Source organism: Nannospalax galili, unplaced genomic scaffold, assembly GCF_000622305.1.
Source record: "Nannospalax galili isolate Female #2095 unplaced genomic scaffold, S.galili_v1.0 scaffold88, whole genome shotgun sequence".
In the NCBI taxonomy this organism is placed as follows: Eukaryota; Metazoa; Chordata; class Mammalia; order Rodentia; family Spalacidae; genus Nannospalax; species Nannospalax galili.
In genome coordinates, this window is record NW_008358908.1 from 523,652 (window position 1) to 544,354 (window position 20,703).

The window sequence follows — 20,703 nt, forward strand, 5'->3', positions numbered from 1 at the left end:
ACATAGTGAGTTCCAAGTGGGCTGGAGCTAGGGAGACCCTGTCAAAAAAATAAAAGAACAGTGATTGAATTTGGGTTGAGACTAATTCTTTAATCACATTGGGATTGGCATAATAGGTTCTACTTTGGGTGATGGATGAATCACATCATTATTGTGACCACAGATCTTTCCATTGTAAAGCCACTTTGACCCTTGCAATATACCATCTATGAGATGACATTTAAACACTTGGGAATATTTTGCTCCCTAACACTTTTTCACTCAGTAGTTTTAGCATTCATTGACAAACATTGCCTTAATCAAATACTACATGAAGTCAAAACCATACCTACTGCTTCCTATGAGTGCTTTTTTAAGACTCCTACATGCCTCATTCAATGCTTTTTCATTTGCTTAACCTAAATTTGGCTCACTTTAAAATTGTAAAACTATATGGCAGTAGTGGTTGTCTGTTACTCTCATCTAAAGCTGAAATTAAGACTCCCTCAGGATCATCCAAGATGCAGTCTAACCTATCTCCCAGCATTCTATGTTGAAATTCAGGCTGAGACCTTATCATGTGTATGTTCCCCAAATGTATCTTTTCCAGAGTTTATGCTTTGCCCCTTGCCTTTCTTGCCCAAGTGGTCTTCCCTCTCCTTTTCCAAATCTTTTATGTACTGGGTATCTCTAGAATCTCACGTCTAAGTCCTGTAGAAAGTGATCCTGCCTGGATGGACAATTTAGATGGCCATCGTTTTCTTCAAGGCCTTTGTTGTAACAGATACAGAATGTATTTAAGATATAAGACTGAAAGCCGGGTGTGGTGGTGCACGCCTTTAATCCCAGCACTCGGGAGGCAGAGGCAGGTGGATCATTGTGAGTTCAAGGCCATCCTGGTCTATATAGTGAGTTCAGGTCAGCTGGGACTACAGGGAGACCCTGTCTCAAAACGACAAAAAAAAAAAAAAAATACTGAAAATCCTACTTACCAAACACATTACCCCTCCCCTCCTTGGAGCCAACTACCTCCTAAAATGTACTATCACACACTCCCTTATGTACTTTTATCCCACCATGTGTTGAGATTCCTCAACAAAATGTGTATGTTTTGCATGTTCTGGAATGGTATGTAAATGGTTTCATCCTGTATGTATTTTCTGAAATCTTTATTCACCTAACATTGCACTGCTGACAAATACAGTTACTACATTTAGATTCAGTTCATTAACCAATATATGAATAAAAATCTTTTATCCGTTCTTTTTAAGACACTAATGGTTGCTTGTAGTTGTTTGGGCTTCTATAAACAGGGTGTATTAGCTACTTTTTGGTGTCACTAAAAATATGACAGAACTTGGGGTCTGGAGAGATGGCTCAGTGGTTAAGAGCACTGGCTATTCTTGCAGAAGACATGGATTTGACTCTCAGCACCTACCTGGAGCCCTCTTCTGTCCTCCATGGGCACTGCACAACACAGGTGCACTTACACACATGCAGGCATAATACTCATACACATAAAAAAAAATAATTTTTTTAATGACAAAATTTAAGGAAGGAAAGTTTTATGTTGCTTTTTTTTTTTCCATTACAATTTCAGAAAATAGTTTGTAGTGGCAGGGAAGGCTTGGCAAAAGACTCATTTCATGGCTCCAGGAGTGTATCCTGGGCCCCATTGTCTCATGGCCATCTCATAATACAAAATGCACTCAGTACAACTTCAAAATTTCCTACAATCGTAATAGCTTAATAGTCAACACTGTCCAAAAGTCCAAAGTATTCTGAGAGGCAAAAGGAAATTCTTAGTTGTGAGTCCTTATTAAGTAAAAAAATAAAAATTAAAAAAAATCACAACATACAATGGTACAAAGTAAAACATTCCTATTCCATAAAGGAAGAATGGGAGAACAGCAAGGAAAGATTCGACCAAAGCAAGACTAAATCTCAACAGGGCAATGAGACCCTGTAGTTCCATGTCCAGCATCTGGGGACATGGTGGCATAATCTAAGCTCCAGCCAGCTTGGGTAGCCCAACCTACATCCCTGCTAGACTCTTGAGCTGCCTCTATTTGGTGCCCACAGCTTTCTGCAGCAGATATTCTATGTTCCTATCACTTCCAACATTTTGGAGTCTCTGTTAAAACTTAGGTTTCATCTTCATAGTTTTGCACAACAGCATCTCAGAACCTTTCTTCGGGGACTCAGACCCTACTACACACTGTTGGTCATCGTAGGCTTGTTTCTAGAACTATGGAGAAAACTTCTGTAAATGTCCTTGCATTCTGAATGCCTGCACCATCATTTGTGTGATGTCAAGTTCTGCTGCCAGCTTGAGATGTAAACTCTCACCTTGGACCAAGGCTGCAGCAGTCTCCAAATGTCTGCACAGCTGAAACAGGAAAAGTTTTTCACAAGATGGCCCTGCTTGAACAGGGTGCCCTGGAGGCTTTATCTTCTTAAGCACTTGTTGTTGTAGTTGTTGTTGTTGAGACAGGGTCCCCTGTAGCCACAGATGAGCTAGAACTCACCATGTAGAGGAGGTTGGCCTCAATCTCACAGAGATACACCTGCCTCTGCCTCCCAAGTGCTGGGATTAAAGGCACATGCCACCATGCCTGGCATCAAGCACTCTTTTGAAATGAAAGTCCTTCAAATGCATTTTCACCTTCCATGGATGTCATCTTGCTCTTGAGACACATTTCCTACAGCACCAACATTGTGAAGTACATGGTTTCTCTTTAATCTCTTTAACAGTTATGGCCATTTTATCTGCACCTTTTCTTTAAAGGCACTCACTTTCCCAAACTGCATGTTTTCCACATCTTTCTGGTCTATTCTTTCTCCATTCCTTCTATAACCCTGACTAAATGCAGCATGCAACTACCATACCAGAGCTTGAATGTTATGCTCTCTTGAAATTTCCTCCACCAAACAAATTAGTGGATTACTTTTGAATTCTTTTTCAGAATTTGACATAAATGTCCTCTATTTCAGTTCCCAATATGATCCTTGCTCTCTTGCCTTCACTGTCTACATTTCTATCAGTATTTGATCTTCCAAGCTGCCACCAGAATATCCTGTTAAGTTTTACTAAAAGCATTTTAGAACTTCTGTAGCTTTCAGGTCCAAATTCTTCCACATTCCTCCCACAAACCAGTTCTGAAGGCCAAAGAACCACATGGTCATGTTTATTGCAGCAACAGCCCCACTTCTGGTATCATTTTTACCTCTCATCACTATGACCAATTGCCTGACAGAAGAAACTTAAGGAAGAAGAGGTTTATTTGGGTTCACAATTTCAACATGAGAAATGCACAATTTCAAGGTAAGAAATGCATGGCAGAGGGCTTGGTTCATGTTGGCAGGAGTACACAACAACTGCTTGTTACACAGCACCAATGACGAGGCAGAACCAGTCTATAACCCTCAAGGATCACCCCTAATGGCCTACATCATCTAGCTTTGTCCTATGTCCAAAAGATTTCACATCTTTCTGAAACATCACCAGCTGGAAACTAAGAATTCAAACATAAGCCTATGGGGAATAATTCACATTTCAACAGTAACAGGGTTTCTATGAACATTCTTACAGGTGTATACATATGAATTGAGTTAGTAGACTTGGGGTATATAACAATGTCAACTTCAGTAGATACTGTGAAATTATTTTCCAAAGTCATTGTACCACTTACTTTTCCATGGGTATTTTTTTCTCATGGGTATTATTTCCCCAACTGGCTAGCAAGCTATTCAAGGCAAGTTAAGATCTTCAATTTTTTGACCTAGAAACAGTAGCCATTTAATAAATACATATTAATTTATCAATTATTCTAAAGAAACTTTCAGAGTTTTTCTCCCGTCTTCTCTCCCGTCTTCAGAAAATGGTGAAGCCGGGAATGGTTGTACATGCCTGTAATCTCAGCATTCAGAAATCTGGGGTACAATGCTCAAATGTTCTAGGGCAGCCTGGGCTACATACCAAGACCCTGTCTCAAAAAAAAAAAAAAAAAGTCAAGATAAAAAAGATTAGGAAAGAATAAGTGTAAACATGATTTTAGGCATTCAGTTCATTGATGAAGGAGTTGCTCCCCTGGGAGCTACTTGGCAGTTGATAGCCACTAGGGTAAAGGGAGTCCCAGGTGAATTGCCCATGTTCCAGTGAATAGCTCTACACCCATGCTTAGGCCAGTATCCCTGGTTAAACTCTGGGTCACAAAATAAAAACAAGACAAAAAGACATGAAATTTGGTGGGGGACTTGCTGGGAAGAGGGGGTACTAATGGAGGTGGAGTGTGTAAGAGAGTGGGGGATGCATATGATCGGAATGCATTATATACATCTATGAAACCATCAAAGAATAACTTTTTTTTTTTGGTCTTTTTGAGACAAGGTCTCCCTGTAGCCCAGCTGGCCTGGAACTTGCTATGTAGACCAGGTTGGCCTCAAACACACAAAGATCCACTTGCCTCTGCCTCCCACTGCTGGGATTAAAGGCATGTGCTGCCACGCCCAGCTTAGAATAACTTATTTTTTATTTATTACTTTTAATTTTATATGCATGTATGTAAGTGCACCCATGTCCTGCAATACCTGTGGAGGACAGAAGAGGGTGTCATTCTTGAGAACTGGAATTACAGACAGTTGTTAGCCACCATATGGGTCCTGGGAATTGAACCTGGGCCCTCTGCAAGAGCAGCCAGTGCTCTTAACCACTGAGCCATCTCTCTAGTCCCATAACTCTCTTTAAAAAAAAATGAAAGAAAATAAAAATCAGTCTGCAAATACACTAAAATCTTAAGGAAAGAAAAGGAAAGTATCTACCATATTCCCTATCAGATTTTAGATAATTAAAAGAAAATCACATATGAGAAGCAGGGCACTTTTGCAGAAAGGCCTTAACATGTGTGTCTTTTCCTTTCCTCTGGAACATTCTTCCACTCAGACAAGGTCCTTAGAATTTCAAATGTGTTAGGTCGTTCCTTGGGTTCCTTTGAGAGTAATTTCTGTAGAAGATTTTTCTGTAATTATAATTAAGAGTCAATACTAAGAAATCAAACCGGGGGAACATAAAATTCTGGTCATTTGTAAGCCCTTACCTCTTTGCTTGTAAATATATCAGGAGAGAAGAATCCATTCCTTATATCTTCGAAAAACTTGAATACAATATATAAATGTATGTATTAGGAAGCAATTTACATGGAAAGAAAAACTAAGAACACATGTATGGCTAAGGGTACCCTAAATCTAGGATATTTCTAAAACTTGAGGATTCTTTAGTCAAGAAACAAGCAGAACTCCTCTCCCCAAAGTCTACACCAATCCAACTCTTAACATTCAATACTTTAAAGTGTTAGGTGCATGGTATCTGTTGTTTCCCTTCTGTTTTGGAGCACTGTACAATATATATTTTCATTATCCCTATCTTAGGGAAGAGAAAGTTGTTGATTCCTGGAAACCCCCTTTCCTAAGCTTCCAACTAATATAACTGCCTACTGCCTTCAACGGTTCCCCACCACCCACACAAGAAAGTCCACACTCTTGGGGCTGGAGAGATGGCTCAGCAGTTAAGAGCACTGGCTGCTCTTGCAGAGGACCCAGGTTCAATTTGCAGCACCCACATGGCTGCTAACAACCATCTGTATGTAATTCCAGTTCCAGGGGATTTGACACCCTCTTCTGACCTCCACAGGCTATGTAGGACATAGGTGCACTTACATACATGCAGGCAATACACTCATACACATAAAATAAAAATAATAATCATAAAATATTTTTTTAAAATGGAAGTCCATACTCTTTCCTCAATGTAGTCTCAACCCATCTTTCCAGCCCCATTAATCACCACCTTCAGATACAACTACACTGCCTGCTGGTCCTAAACACATACTACGCATTGTTCTCTTTAAGCTGGGGTTGCATGCTTTCTACTTCTGACTATTAAAAACAATCAGTGAGATGGCTCAGCAGGTAAAAAGCACTTGCTACCAAGTCTGACAACCTGAGTTTGATCTTCAGGACCTACATGATGGAAGGAAAGACTGACTCCTTGAATTTGTTTTCTGACCGTCACACACATGCCCTAGTACATGCACACACACACACAGTTAAATTAATTAAATTAATTAATAAGCAACAAAAAAAATGACCCTTCAGTCCCACCTTACATATTTCCATGGAACTTTTTTTAAAAGATTTTGTTTTTTTATGTGTATGATTGTTTTGTCTGCATGTTTGTATGTGTGTGCACCATGTGTGACCTGATGCCTGTGGAGTGCAGAAGAGGATGTCAGATCCAAAACTGGAATAATAGATGGTTGTGTGAGCCACCAGTCAGTGCTGGGCCCCAAACCTGGGTCTTCCGCCAGAGCAGTAAGCACTCTTAACCAAGTGCCCTCTCTCCAGCCCCTCCATGAAACTTCTACCCCTACTAAAGGAAACTTCCTTTTAAGCTGCTTCCACAGACTTCATGTCTTGTGAAATATTTAGGTATTCTCTGATGCTATCTTTCCTCTTAGAGTATGAACTCCTTGAGAAACTGACTTGTTTATTTTTATATCCATTGTAGCACTTAGCACAGAAACTTCTTTCCAATCAATGAAATTTTGTTGGTATACTCTCATAGGATTCTTATGAGATGTTTACATATTCCAAAGAAAGCAAACATTTATAATCTCTAACAAAATAGTTGTCAAAACTTGAAAGGGAAAATTTGTTTCACTTGCAATCACGTGCTAATACAGTCAAGCCCAGCCACATGGAGGGCAACAGCAGCAGCAGGGCTTGGAAGATAATCACGGATACTTTCATTTGCTGAATTCTTTCTTTGAGATTATTTACCTCTACTGTTTCTGAAACAGTGTCACATGGGTGAAGAAGTTCAGCAAGAATCAGCCCCAAAGTAAAGATGTCCACTTCTTTTCCATATTCTTGTGAAGACTTCTGGAGACCAAAATAGCCTTTGTTAGTCACCTGATATAAATCTTTTTTTTTTTTTTTTTTTTTCTTTTTGAGACAGAATCTCCTACAGCCCCAGCTGTCCTGGAACTCACTATGTAGACCAGGCTGGCCTTGAACTCACAGAGATTAAAGGCATGTGCCACCACGCCCAGCTGCCTTTTGAAACAAAGAATTATTTAGTTACAAATGTCACAAAAGTATCTGTTTATGGCCGGGCATGGTGGCACACGCCTTTAATCCCAGCACTTGGGAGGCAGAGGCAGGTGGATCTTTGTGAGTTCAAGCCCAGCCTGGTCTACATAGTGAGTTCCAGGACAGCTGGGGCTGTAGGAGACTCTGTCTCAAAAAGAAAAAAAAAAAAAAAAAAAAAAAAAAAAAAATCTGTTTATTCTAGATCTCATCAAGTTGACAATTGAGATTAACTACTACCTAGGCCAATCTCTTTGATGAATATGATGCAAGAATTCTCAATAAAATATATACAAATCAAATTGAAGTGTACATCAAAAAGATCATTCATCTTGACCAACTGTGATTTTTTCCAAGGTATGCAAGGATAGATCAACATACACAAATCAATAAATACATTCAAAGGAAAAAGTCATATTATCATCTCAGTAGATCCAGAAAAGCTTTTGACAAAGTTTAACATCCCTTCCTAATTAAAAGCCCTGGAAAATAAAAACTAGAAATAAACATAACATAATAAAGGATATATTTAACAAATCTATAGTCAAATGTTTGCTAAGTAGAAAAGCAGATCACCCAAATGAAGAGTGGGATAAGGATGTCTACTTTTTCTGCCCATACTTGATGTAGTTCTTAAGTCTGAGCTAGACAAGAGAAAGAAATAGAAGAGGTACAAATGGAAAGGAAGTCAGATTCTCCTCATTTATATACAACATGATCCTGTGCACAGAAGGCTCTAAAGATTCTACCAGAAACCTCTTAGAACCGGCCAACACTTCCAGTAAAGTAGCAGGATACAAAGTCAACATCCAAAACTCAGTAGGCCTTCTATAGTCCAATGATGAACATGCTAAGAGGGAAACCAGGAAAACAAACTCCTTGATAATAGCGTCTAAAAATTACCTAGGAATAAACGTAACCAAGGAAGTGAAAGACATCTAGAATGAAAAATTTTGAAATACTGAAGAACAGAACAGAAATTGAAGACACTAGAAGATGGAAAGATCTCCTATCCTCATGGATCTGCAGGGCTAATATATTGAAAATGGCTATAGTACTAAAAATGGTCTACAGGTTCAGCATAATCCCCATCAAAATTCCAACATTAAACTTTACAGAAAGAGAAAAAAACAATCTTAAAACTCATACAGAAGCTCAAAGGGCCCTGGAGAGCCAAACAAAAACAACAATACTGGAGATATCATCATGCTTGATTTTAAGTTATGCTACAGAGAAAAGATGGTATTTTCAATAAATAGTGCTGGGAAAACTGAGTGTTGATATGCAGAAGAATAATACTACACTTCTATCTCTCTGTGCAAAAATCAATTCAAAATGGATATCTTAATGTAAGACCTAAAACTGAATTTTTTTTTTTTTTTTTTTTTTTTTTGGTCTTTTCGAGACAGGGTCTCCCTGTAGCCCCAGCTGGCCTGGAACTCACTATGTAGACCAGGCTGGCCTTGAACTCACAGAGATCTGCCTGCCTCTGCCTCCTGAGTGCTGGGATTAAAGGCATGCAACACCACGCCCAGCTTACTCTGAAATTTTTAAAGGGAAACACTACAAGATATAGGTATAGGCAAGGATTTCTGGAACGGGCTCTAATAGGTCCAGGAAATAATATCAAGATTTGACCAATGGGATTTCATAAAATTCAAAGGCCTCTACACAACACAAAACACAATCACCAAAATGAAGAGACAGCATACAGAATGGGAGAAACCCTAACTAGATAAATATCTCACAAATGATTAATATCTAGAATATATAAAGAACCCCCAAAAACTAAATACCAAAAGAATACAAACATTCCAAACAATACATGAAGCTCATAAAGCTGGATGTGGTGGCATACACCTTTACTTACAGCACTTGGGAGGCAGAGGCAGGCAGATCTGAGAGCAAGGCCAGTCTGGTCAACATAGTGAGTTCTAGGCCAGCTGGGGCTACAGGGAGACCCTCTCTCAAAAGACAAAAAAGAAAGAAGGAAAGAAAGAAAGAAAGAAAGAAAGAAAGAAAGAAAGAAAGAAAGAAAGGAAGGAAGGAAGGAAGGAAAGAAGGAGAAAAGAAAGAAGAAAGAAGATGATCAGATAGCTCTCAAAACCTGAAGAACAAATAGCCAATAAACATATGAAAAATATTCAATACCCTTAGCCATCAGGAAGATGCAAATAAAAACTACTCTGAGATTCCATTCCACCACAATCAGAATGGATATTCCAAAGAAAACAAATAACAACAAATGCTGGTGAGGAAAAGAAACCCTTTGTAAACTCATGATGGAAATGTAGAGTAGTCTAGCCACAATGGAAATCAATATGGAAATTCCTCAAAAAACTAAAATAGCACTGCCATATGACTCAGCTGTACCATTCCTGGGTGCTTAACCAAAGGATTCTGTCAACCTACCACAGAGATACCTGAGCATTATATGTATTGCAGTGCTATTCACAATAGACAAGTTACAGAATCAGCCTAGGTGGCCATCAGCAGATGGGTGAATGAAGAAAATGTGACATATATGTACAATGGAGTTTTATTCAGATATAAAAAACAAAATTACATCATTTTCTGGAAAAATGATACAAATGGAGCTTGCCAAACAAAAAGAAATAAGCCCAACTCAAAAAGAAAAAACATCACATTTTCTCTCATCTGTGTGGCCTAGGTTTATATATTATAAATACATAAAACCACATGTATCCATTATATATATATATATATATATATGAAAAGAGAAAGAAAACTAGAAGAAGGAAGGAGACTAGCAGAAGAGGGAGAGGGAAAAGTGTGGGTATGGGAGAGGGATATGTTCAAAGTACATAATATAATTGAAACTGTCTTTATGAAGCTCAGCATACATACAACTAATTTTAAAGTTGGGGACTGGTGAGATGGCTCAGAGCACTGGCTGTTCTTGAAGAGGTCTTGGGTTTGGTTCCCAGCATGACATGGCTAAAAAGTATTTGTAATTCAAGGCCCAGGAGATCCTATGCCCTCTCTGGCCTCCACAGGCATTGCATACACATGATGTATGCAGGCAAAACACTCATACACATAAAACAAAAATTAAATAAAAATTTTAAAATGGCATTTTATTATTTGCTATATGGTAATGGAATTATTCATCTTTAAATGGGGAAAAATCAGGCTACAGCCCTTCCACATACATATACAAGATTAATTCAAGAAGATCAAAGTATCAGGAAAAAAGAAAAATATTCTTAGCATCTTCTGCTATGAAAGGCCTCTGAAATAAAAATGAGACTAGTAGTCATAAAGAAACCACAGATGAGAACGACAAAAACTTCTGCTCCATAAATGGTGTCATAAACAAAGAAGTAACAAGGAGAAAAGATTTAAATATAGACTTAGATGTAGAATCATCACTCAAAATACATAAAGATTTCTTGCAAACACATTAGCAAAACACACTCTAATTACAAAAATGAGGAAATAAATGACTAGAGAATTTATGGAAAACATAAATAAATATATGAAAAGGTGTCATACTTTTCAAAAAAAATCTAGAAAATACAAAGAAAAATTGCAAACCATTTCTCACGTATCAAAACTGAGGACTACTCGTATACTGGTTTGAGACGATGAGAAAGCAGCATTCTTGTGTACTTTAATAGATTATTAATAAAATCACTTTTTGAATGACAATTTGAGGGCATTTATTATGTTTGAAATGCAATTGTTACTCAAGGAATCTATCATAGATTATCATCACAGAAATGCCAATAGCCTACTGTATCTATGGTTCCTGTACCTGCAGATTCAATCATGTGCAGGTGAGTTTTGAAAACAAAACCACATGTGTATTGAACATGTACAGACCCCTTTTCCTCTGCAGTCATTACTCCCTAAACAATATATTACACAACTATGCATACAGCATTTTCATTCATTATATTAGGTATTATACATAATTTTAAGATGATTAAAGGTCCTAGGGAGTATTCATACATCATATGCAAATACTAAGCTACTATATGAAAGGAGTTTGAAATTCACAAATTTGGGGAACTATGGAGTTAGGGCATGTCCTGGAAACAATACCTGCCCCCTGGATAATGAGGGAAATCTTAAAACTATATTTCTTCTTGGACACAAAGACAAAGAGGAACATATAACAAGTCTGTAATGTATAACTTTGGAAACCTCTAAATAAATACCCTTCAGTAATGAAATAGTTAAATTATGGTATCTCTATAATTAGAAATACAATGTATTTATTAAAAAGGACATGGAATATCTATTTGTACCAGCAAGAAAAGATTATGATTTGTTGTTGAGCAAAAAAAAAATTCAAATCATAAAATAAAATTATAGTATTGTTTATATATGTATGTTTATGTAAAAATTTTGTGTATATATAATTATATATCATAAAAAATACTATAATAAATTTGTGGGACTATAAGAGGATATTTTATTTTTTGTGGAAATGACTTTTTTGGGAAGTCCTCCTGTCTTACCTAACCCTGTAACCAAAATTAACTTCATATTTTGAGGTCATTTAGCACTATCTATTTAATATGCCTTCCTGCTGTGTAATTAGATTATTCAAATTTAGCTAGCCTTTAGGAAAACTATGTAAACAAATGTGCCAGATTTTGGACTCCTCTTATTATCCATTTTTACAAGCTAAGCTAAACACATAGCTTTAATCTTAAACTACATTCCCTATTTCTTCCTCATGACCCTTCTTTGCCCCAAGCCCAGAATAACATATATGTTTGTACTGTGAAAATATCATCTCTGAAAGCAGCAACTTTGGAAGCACACTGAAAGCAACAAGTTATCCCCAGCTTATGTTGCAAACATGTGTGCTTAGGTTGATAGCATCTGTTTGTTGTTTTGTTTGCTGTTCTATGTCAGTAGGAGTGGAAAAGGAAGATTCCTCCCTGATTCTTCATTCCTCTCCCACATCATGCTTGAGTGGGCTGTTGAATAAACAGAGTATGCCTTTTGTTCAAGGGAGAGTTCTGAGAGAAATCAGAACACTTCTCTTCAGAATAGATCAGACTCACTCCCAGTTTAAATGATTCCAGGAGTTAGTCTTTCTTTAATGCAATATCACCACAAGTATTAATCTATATACTTCTGTAATGTTTTAATTTTCTATGAAGAGTCTATTATTTTAAAGAAACTAGGAGGCAGGAATGATGACACATGCCTTTAATTCCAGCACTCAGGAGGAAGAAGCAAGGAGGATCAAGGCCAGCCTGGTCTGCATTGAGAATTCCAGGTCAGGTGAGCTACTGGGAGACCTTGCTTTTTTTTTTTTTTTTTTTTTTTTTTTTTTTTTTTGGTCTTTTAGAGACAGGGTCTCTCTGTAGTTCCAGCTGCCTGGAACTCACTCTGTAGACCAGGCTGGCCTCAAACTCACAGAGATCCGCCTGCCTCTACCTCCCAAGTACGAGACCTTGTTTAAAAATAAAAGAGCAACAACACCCCTAGCTCTGTGCTACCCACGGCTGTGAACCTTAGGAAGGGCCACAAACTGATGAAGAATGAGAGCAAGCTGAGGCACAAACACCATGTTCATGGGAGACATGACCCAAGAAAGCAACAGCCAAAATGATGCTTGTCTGTCTCATCCACCTCCTTCAATAAATCCACAGGGTAAAACAAAAGACAAAAAAGGCAGAATTTAAAGATCTGGGAGATGACTCAGTAAGTAAAGTGCCTGCAGGCAAACATGTTAGCCTGAGTTTAAGTCCCTAGCACCCATGTAAGAGCTATGTGTGATGGTACAGGTCTGTTACCCCAGTTCTGGGAGGGGGGCCCCAAGGCAGAGATAGGGGGATCCCTGAAGCTCACTGGCTAGTCACCCTAACCAAATCGATGAGCTCCAGGGTCAGTGAGAGACTCTGTCTCAAAATACCGGGTGGAGGGCCTGCCAAATAGTTCAGTGAATAATGGTCCATGCCTCCAAGCCTGTAACCTGAGTTTGATTCAGGAACCACCACATATATGCTCTGGCAAGTGCCTATCTCCTCCACCCCATACCAACAAAATAAATAAAAAAAAATAGAAAACATATATAATATATACATATACGTAAATTATATAATATACACATAATATATATGATATATACATAAATTATACATATATGTGTACACACATATGGTGGAGAGAAAGCAGATACCTGAATCGATCTCTGGCCTCTATATGCTCATGCACACACATGCACACAGACACACACACAGACAGACACACACACACACATACCCCACACACGTGTACAAATCCTATGATGGCCAATCCTGGTTGCCAACATGACACATCTAGGAAGAGGAAATCTTAATTGGGTTATTGTCTCCATGAGATTGGCCTCTGGGCATGTCTCTGGGGCATTTCTTGATTGATGTAGGTGGGCCCAGTGCATTGTGGGCAGTACTATCCCTATGCATATGGGCCTGAGATGTATAATAAAAGGAAGCTGAATGTGAGCCTGGGACCAAGTCAGTAAGCAGCTTTCCTCCATGGTCTCTGCTTCGGTTCCTACCTCCAGGTTCCTGTCCTGAGCTCCTGCCTTGGCTTCCCACCATGAGAGACTATAATCTGTAAACCACATAAACCATTTCCTTCCCAAGTTGCTTTTGGTCATGGTGTTTATCAAAGCAACAGAAAGCAAGCTAGAATGTACCAGAGACAGAGACGGGGATTGGGGGTAGAAATTAAGAAGTAAAATACACACAAATGGAAAGGAACTGGACCTTACCTGTTCTGGACTCATGTACAGCATAGTTCCTATACTCCTTGTTCGCTTTTCATCGTCAATTTTCAAGGCTGTTGCAAGTCCAAAGTCTCCAATCTTTATGTGCTTTTCATCTACTAAAAATATATTACCTGGCTATAGAAAAAGATTTACTTAATATGTACCAATATATACAATTACCACACATCCAAAACATCTTTTATCTGACTTGTATGGCATTTACTTCCCTATCAGCAACCCAAATCATTTAATACCACAGATCTTTAAAATGCCAGCTAAAGGAAGGAGAAAAGACCTTTAATGGCAGCAAAGGTGGCTGGGGTTATAACCTGCTCCCAAATAGCAGAACAGCTGACAAGCAAAAGGTACATTCACTCTGCGGGGCCAGAGGCTGGACATGAGCCAGATTTTCTTCTGAATATGATATACTAATTGAGTGGTTCAAGGAATAGGAGTTAGATTTCCTCATCCCAGAATGGGGCCGGACACCCACCTGAGGGAATGTTGGAAATGTGAATTCAAGATCCTGTGCAGAATTTCTGCCAGGAGCTTTTATTTTTAATGTCAATTTCTCCAGGTCTCTGACAATTTTTATTTATTTATTTATTTATTTATTGGTCTTTTTGAGACAGGGTCTCCCTGTAGCCCCAGCTGTCCTGGAACTCACCATGTAGACCAGGCTGGCCTTGAACTCACAGAGATCTGCCTGCCTCTGCCTCCCAAGTGCTGGGATATTTGTTAATGAGTGTATCCCCCTCACGTTGTTAACTGGAAGCTGACTTCTAGTACAAAACACCTTTCCTATGCAATTCTTTTTGTCTTAGTGGTTTTTGCTTTTATTTTTGTTGCTGCTGTTGTTTTGTGGGGTATTGTTTTGTTTGGAGACAGGGTTTCATGTATCCCAGGCTGACCTCAAACCTCCTATGTAGCCAAGAATGACCCTGAACTCCTGACCCTCTCACCTCTACATCTTGAGTTCCGGAATTACAGGTTTGAGCCACAGTTCTTGGTTTATGCACAGCTGGGGATCAAACTGAGGGCTTTGTGAATGCTAGGCAAGCACCCTCACAGATGAACTTCAACACTAGCCCTCCGAAAAAGCAATTTTTAAGCATATTTAAAATTGTTGGCTTACTGTTACCATTTATGCACATGGATTTATGCCATAATGCATGTGCACATAAAAACTGGTGACTTTGGACTTGCAACGAGACAATTTTTGTGAAGTTGTTTTCTCCTTCCACCTTTATGTGAGTTCTAGAAATTGAATGCCAGGCTTGTACAAGAGCCTTTACCCACTGAATAATCTTACCAGCCCAAGCATTTCTTTAAAAATTGTGTGTGTGTGTGTGTGTGTGTGTGTGTGTGTGAATAAATAGTGGCCTCATCTGCTATACAACTCTATTTATTGTAAAGACTATGAAAACAGGAAGGTGGGGTGTAGTTAATATTTTGCCATTCTTGCAAAGACTAGATTTTCAACACAATGTTGGGCTCAACATACAAAGACACCTAGGAGAGGGCCAAGCTAAGTAGCAAGGGAAGAGATGAGGAGGTCAGGGGAAGGCTGAAAGGAGCTAGGAAGCCCGGTGTAGAAACCAGCAATGACTTTAACATTCAATTACTGGTTTAGAAGTCAAGTCAGTAACAGAGGTAGAAGGTGGAGATTTGTGAGGGGTGGACATGGAGAGAAAACATTCCTAGACTATACTAAAGTCATAATGTAAAGCTTGTGCTGGGTTTGCAAGTGAAATTGCTACCCCACATGTGGCTATAACCAAACTCTGAGAAACAGGAGTCTGAATTTATGATGTTTCTGAATATTTAGATCTGAACCCAGTATCTGTGACTGCCCTCAGGAGCAATGACTGAGCGATTAGGAAGCACTTCCCTGGACCACAGGGGAACACACCATGTAGTAGTGTTTGGGCCAGAGCAGCCGCCAGGCCATACCAGTCACAACAGTCATTTTCACAGGAATGTTCAGTATAGGAAAGCTGGTAGTGTTTACAACTAGGCTACGACTATAGAGATAAACAGAAGCAGAAGTGAATAAGATTTCTTATAGGACCATTGTCATGTTAAATTCAACAGCCCTAGAGATCTGAGTAGTTGCATGGGATGGCATTTGTGGTAAGTTCCAGGACCATTTTAACCTCAGCAGATCAGAGATATTATCTCATCATGACTGCTGATCAGTCACAAATCTAAAACTAGAGAAGATAAATTTTTAAGTTATTAAATTCTTTATTTATCAAATAACAAGATACGTTTTCCACTTACCTTAAGGTCTCTATGAATTAAACCTTTTGAGTGTATATAATGCACCCCTGTGGTTATTTGTTCAAATAATTCCAAAGCCAAAGTTTTGTATGATTCATTGTGTTTTCTGTTTTTCATCCATCCCTCCAATGTTCCTTTATCACAGAATTCCATTTTGATGAAAAGGCACTGCGTCTTTGATCTGGATACAAAATTCATAGTACATTAAAACTAGCAATAAAATTAATTTATTAAAAAATCCTACCATGTCCTCGCCGGGTGTGGTGCCACATGCCTGTAGTCCCAGCACTCGGGAGGCAGAGACAGGCAGATCTCTGTGAGTTCAAGGCCAGCCTGGTCTACATAGTGAGTTCCAGGACAGCTGGGGCTACAGGGAGACCCTGTCTCAAAAAGACCAAAAAAAAATTTTTTTAAATCCTACCATGTCCTCTTATGAAACCCAAAACACATCCCAAAACAGAAATCTAAATATAATAAACTTGAAATAAAATATAATAAACCATTTTTACACAAATTATAATTTCCCAAGTATCCAGAACTTAGTTGGCTATGAAGTACGAGCCCATCCATTCTTTAATGCTGAAGATCCTTAATCACTTCTGCTAATAGATATAAATAAGAGTTTTAATTGCAGAAAACCAGATTTCATTATTATAGAAAGACATCTTGAAGAATTTTAATTCATCATCAATTGATGAAGCATCCATTTTATAAAAGATACCTAAAAATGAGAAAATGACTTATGTACTATCCTTATCAGCAGGGAGATTATAGTCTCTTACAAGAGGTAGAAGAAACACAGACCTAAGATGATAGCATGTTAAGAAACTCTTAGAGAAGTGCTAACAAACTGATTGCTATGAGATGTAAGTTGGAGGACTGGTTTTGCTAACCATAGCTCATATTTTCTTCTGAATTAGGTTGGCTTCAATATTTAACTCCTATTCTCTGGACATATGTGATCTAGAAAATATGAAGATGTAACCAATAATTTGCTTAGAGCTAAAGAATTCTCTTGTATACTAATGATCAGTAACTCCTGAAATCAATGACAAAGTTTTCTATTGCAAATGGTAGAGATGAGGCTGCTTAGAAGGAGATGGTGAAGGGCGAGGTCCTCAATGACATGAAAATTTCAGGAAGATTGCCCCCCCCCCCACCAATCTGGATGATATTCAAGGGCAGAAGCAAGTTCTGAAGGCTCTCCACTCCTTCTGAGGGGCCTGAGCTGAAACAATGCTTGAGTGATGTAAACAGGAGTCCTCCTCACAGCTCACCACTCCACCACAGTGGAGCTGCATTCCAGAAATGCTTTGCCTGTCACCTCAGAAAATAAGGACAGAAAAGTTTTAGTAGCTGTGGAAGAAGTCTTTGGATACAGACCATACTCATATGTTGAACAATGGAGTCAGGAAGGCAAAACCTGGGATTTTGAAAACAACTAAGACATTAAAAGATTACAAGCTGGACTTGGTGGTACATGAATTTAATCCCAGTACTCGGGAGGCAGAGGCAGGCATTCCTGTGAGACTGGAGCCAGCCAGGTCTACATGGTGAGTTCTAGACCAGCCAGAACTATAGGAAGACCTTGTCTCACAAACAAACAAACAAAAACAAAAACAAAAAGATTTTTAATTAATTTTTTGGGGTCTTTTTGAGACAGGGTTTCCTGGTAGCCCTAGCTAGCCTGGAACTCACTATGTAGACCAGGCTGGACTTGGACTCACAGAGATCCTCCTGCCTCTGCCTCCCAAGTGCTGGGATTAAAGGCATGTGCCATCACACCATGCAAAAAGAAAGAAAAAAAAAAAGATTTTTAAAAGTAAGTTTGGGCTGGGAGTAGTGACACATGCCTGGACTCCTAGCCCTTGAAAAGCTGAAGCAGGAAGACTGCTTGTAGAACTGCCTGAGTTTACATGGTCAGTACCAGACCACCTCTAACAAGACCAGGTCTCACACAAACAAACAAACAAACAAAGGAACAAACTAAATGAAGTAAAGAAAAGCAAGTTTGGAGGATGGAGAAGAACAGGGAAAGATTATTCACTGTCTCTTTGCCTGCAGTACAAGAGCCCTCTGCATGTTCCAGAGGTTATTCTGATAAAAGAATGTGATACCAATGGCTCCGTCCAGTGACCCCCACACAATACATGACTAAAAGTGTTAGAGTAGCAAAAAGCCCCATAAATTTAACTGGTCAAGACTATTAAATCCCTGGTCTATTTGTTGGCAGACCCACCTTTTCAGTCTCACTGGTCAATCACCTGGTGCTAGAACCACCCCTAGGAAGGCAGGTTCACCTTAAGTTATGCTAAATAGATGGGCGGAATACCTGGTGCATTAGTGAGGTAGCGAGTTTTCCTGCCTAGAATCCTGCACAGAACTTCCAGATGAGCCACAGTTATGTAGTCTGAAAGTCTGTCCGCCTTTCTGAAGAAAGGCGTAATTTCCCCCTTTCTTCATACCTTTCTTCTTAAGGCTTTGGGCTGCCCCTGGCATCTTGTATTTTTTTACTTTTTCTCTAAAGCTTCCTTCTCCCAGCCATGTGGCTGCCAGGCAGCCACGTATCTGATCTCCTATGCAGGGTCTAAACCCATATGGCTTCATGGCTTTTTTCTTTCTTCCCACCACTCACCTCCTCAAGGCAGCTGCCAAGATTACCACCTCGTCTTCCCCAAGGATTTTTTCTTTAAAATTCTAATAAAATTGTAAAAGCTTCCGTTTGGGTCCGTTTTTAAATTATTTTATGAATGAGACTAAGAACCCTCTAGGGGATGCTCTTTCTCCCCATTTCAAAAGGATTTCATCAACTTATGGCTGTGAGAATTTCTTCTTACCGACCTTGGCCCATAATCCAAGCTCTTCTCAAGATCGTAATCAACTCCAACCCAGCACCCATGGTAATGAACAATATTGTCGTGGTTAAGTGATGCCAGAACCTTTACTTCACGCTCTGCCTTCCTAGTTAAAAGGAACAAGAAGAAAAACACATTATTACGCATCTCTGATAACTACAGAACACCTCAAGTAACAGGAGGCAACACCTAGGTTCCCTAGGTCCACAGCTGCTGGGGTTCCAGTTTGAGTATGAGAGCCAGGGGAACTCAAAGGAATAGGCAGAGAAAGCACTGCTGTTCTCACTCTCAACATAAAAGGCTTCTAAGATTCCAAGCAGCCTAAAGTTTAAAAATCATTTATATAGTCTTTTAAATGTTAATGATACAACTTTCAGTAGCTAAATCATATTTGGTATTTTTTTTTAAGATGTATTAAAATATTTGGATTTCACAAGCAAATTCCATTTGGGCAGCAAGGGTGGGTAACTCAGGCAGCAAGCAAGACCTAATGAATACATTTCAATGTGTGACCAATATACAGCAAGGAAATAACCTATGCAAAGAAGCTGAAATTTCACTGGATGCCATGAAACCTTGTATGCCCATGAGCTAAGAAACTGTGATTGTTATTTTCTTGACTATAACCACAAGTTCCAGATAGGAAATTCTTTAGGCAAAGCCTGTAAATACTTTTATAGTTCTAGAGTAATGTTTCCAAATATAAAGCTAACATCAGAAGCAATGGGGTGCAGTGGGAACACAGTGGGTTGACATTCCAGGGGAAGAGTTCTAAAATTCCATCTTGCCTAGAATAAATACTGAACAAAGACAGTCCTCAGTTCTATTCCCCACCTGGACACCTGCTGTTGAAATTAAAAGGCAGTGGTCTGTTTGGCCTTCCCTTGAATCTGAGATTGTGTTAGTGCTTTTTAACCAATATAATGTGGTTAAAGTGATATTTTGCCACTTCTAAGATCAGATCAAAAGAGGCTTTCTTCCTGGACTCTTGGATAACTCTTTCTGAGGACAATCCTTCTTGAAACTCAGTCTCTAAGTTGTGAGAAGCCCAGACGACATAAAATCAGGTAGAGGTGATCTGATTGACAGTCCCAACTGGGTTTCCTGTCCACAGCCAGCATCACCCATCAGCCTACTCAAGTTTTCAAAAGGCCTGACTGAACGCTGGGAGCCCCAGGTGAGGCTTGCCCTCCTCAGCACAATTACCCCTCAGGGCCATGGCAGATAATAGTAAATTTCCATATCTAAGTCAGTGCATTTTGGAGTAATGTATTATGCAATAATAGACTATCAGAACAAATACCAATCAGTTCAGGGATGGAAAGATGGCTCATCAGTTAAGAGCACTTGGAGAGGAGTTTGGTTCCCAGCACCCATATCAGGCAGCCCATGACTGTCTGTAGCTCCAGTTCCAGGGTATCTGATCTGATGCCCACTCCTGGTTTCTGCAGGTTCTGCATGCACATGGTGCATGTACAGACAAGCAGGCATATACACATTCACACAAATAAAAATTAATTAAATTTCAAAAATAAATCATTTTACATATTTTGATTTCAGTCTCCTCATCTGTAGCATCAGGAAATGAATCAAGAAAACCTCAAAGATCACCTTAAATCATATGATTCTGTAGCTTCAAGTTTCAAAACTGTCTCAAAAGGATGGTCAATGATATGTTGATTTTTTTTTTTTTTTTTTTTT

General features: G+C 39.0%; 1 protein-coding gene across 1 annotated transcript in view; it reads right to left on the reverse strand.

Annotated features, from left to right (window-relative positions):
- Positions 1–4,738: 4,738 nt before the first annotated feature.
- Eif2ak2 (eukaryotic translation initiation factor 2 alpha kinase 2) overlaps positions 4,739–20,703 on the reverse strand; it is a 45,654-nt gene continuing 29,689 nt past the window's right edge. Inside the window, exons 11-16 of the mRNA XM_008822598.3 lie at positions 18,989–19,108; positions 16,148–16,328; positions 13,868–13,999; positions 6,817–6,918; positions 5,076–5,132; positions 4,739–4,997 (exon numbers count right to left, since the gene is read on the reverse strand). Coding sequence (XP_008820820.1) covers positions 4,875–4,997; positions 5,076–5,132; positions 6,817–6,918; positions 13,868–13,999; positions 16,148–16,328; positions 18,989–19,108 — 715 coding nt within the window. The 3' untranslated portion in view covers positions 4,739–4,874. The remainder of the gene's footprint in view (positions 4,998–5,075; positions 5,133–6,816; positions 6,919–13,867; positions 14,000–16,147; positions 16,329–18,988; positions 19,109–20,703) is intronic.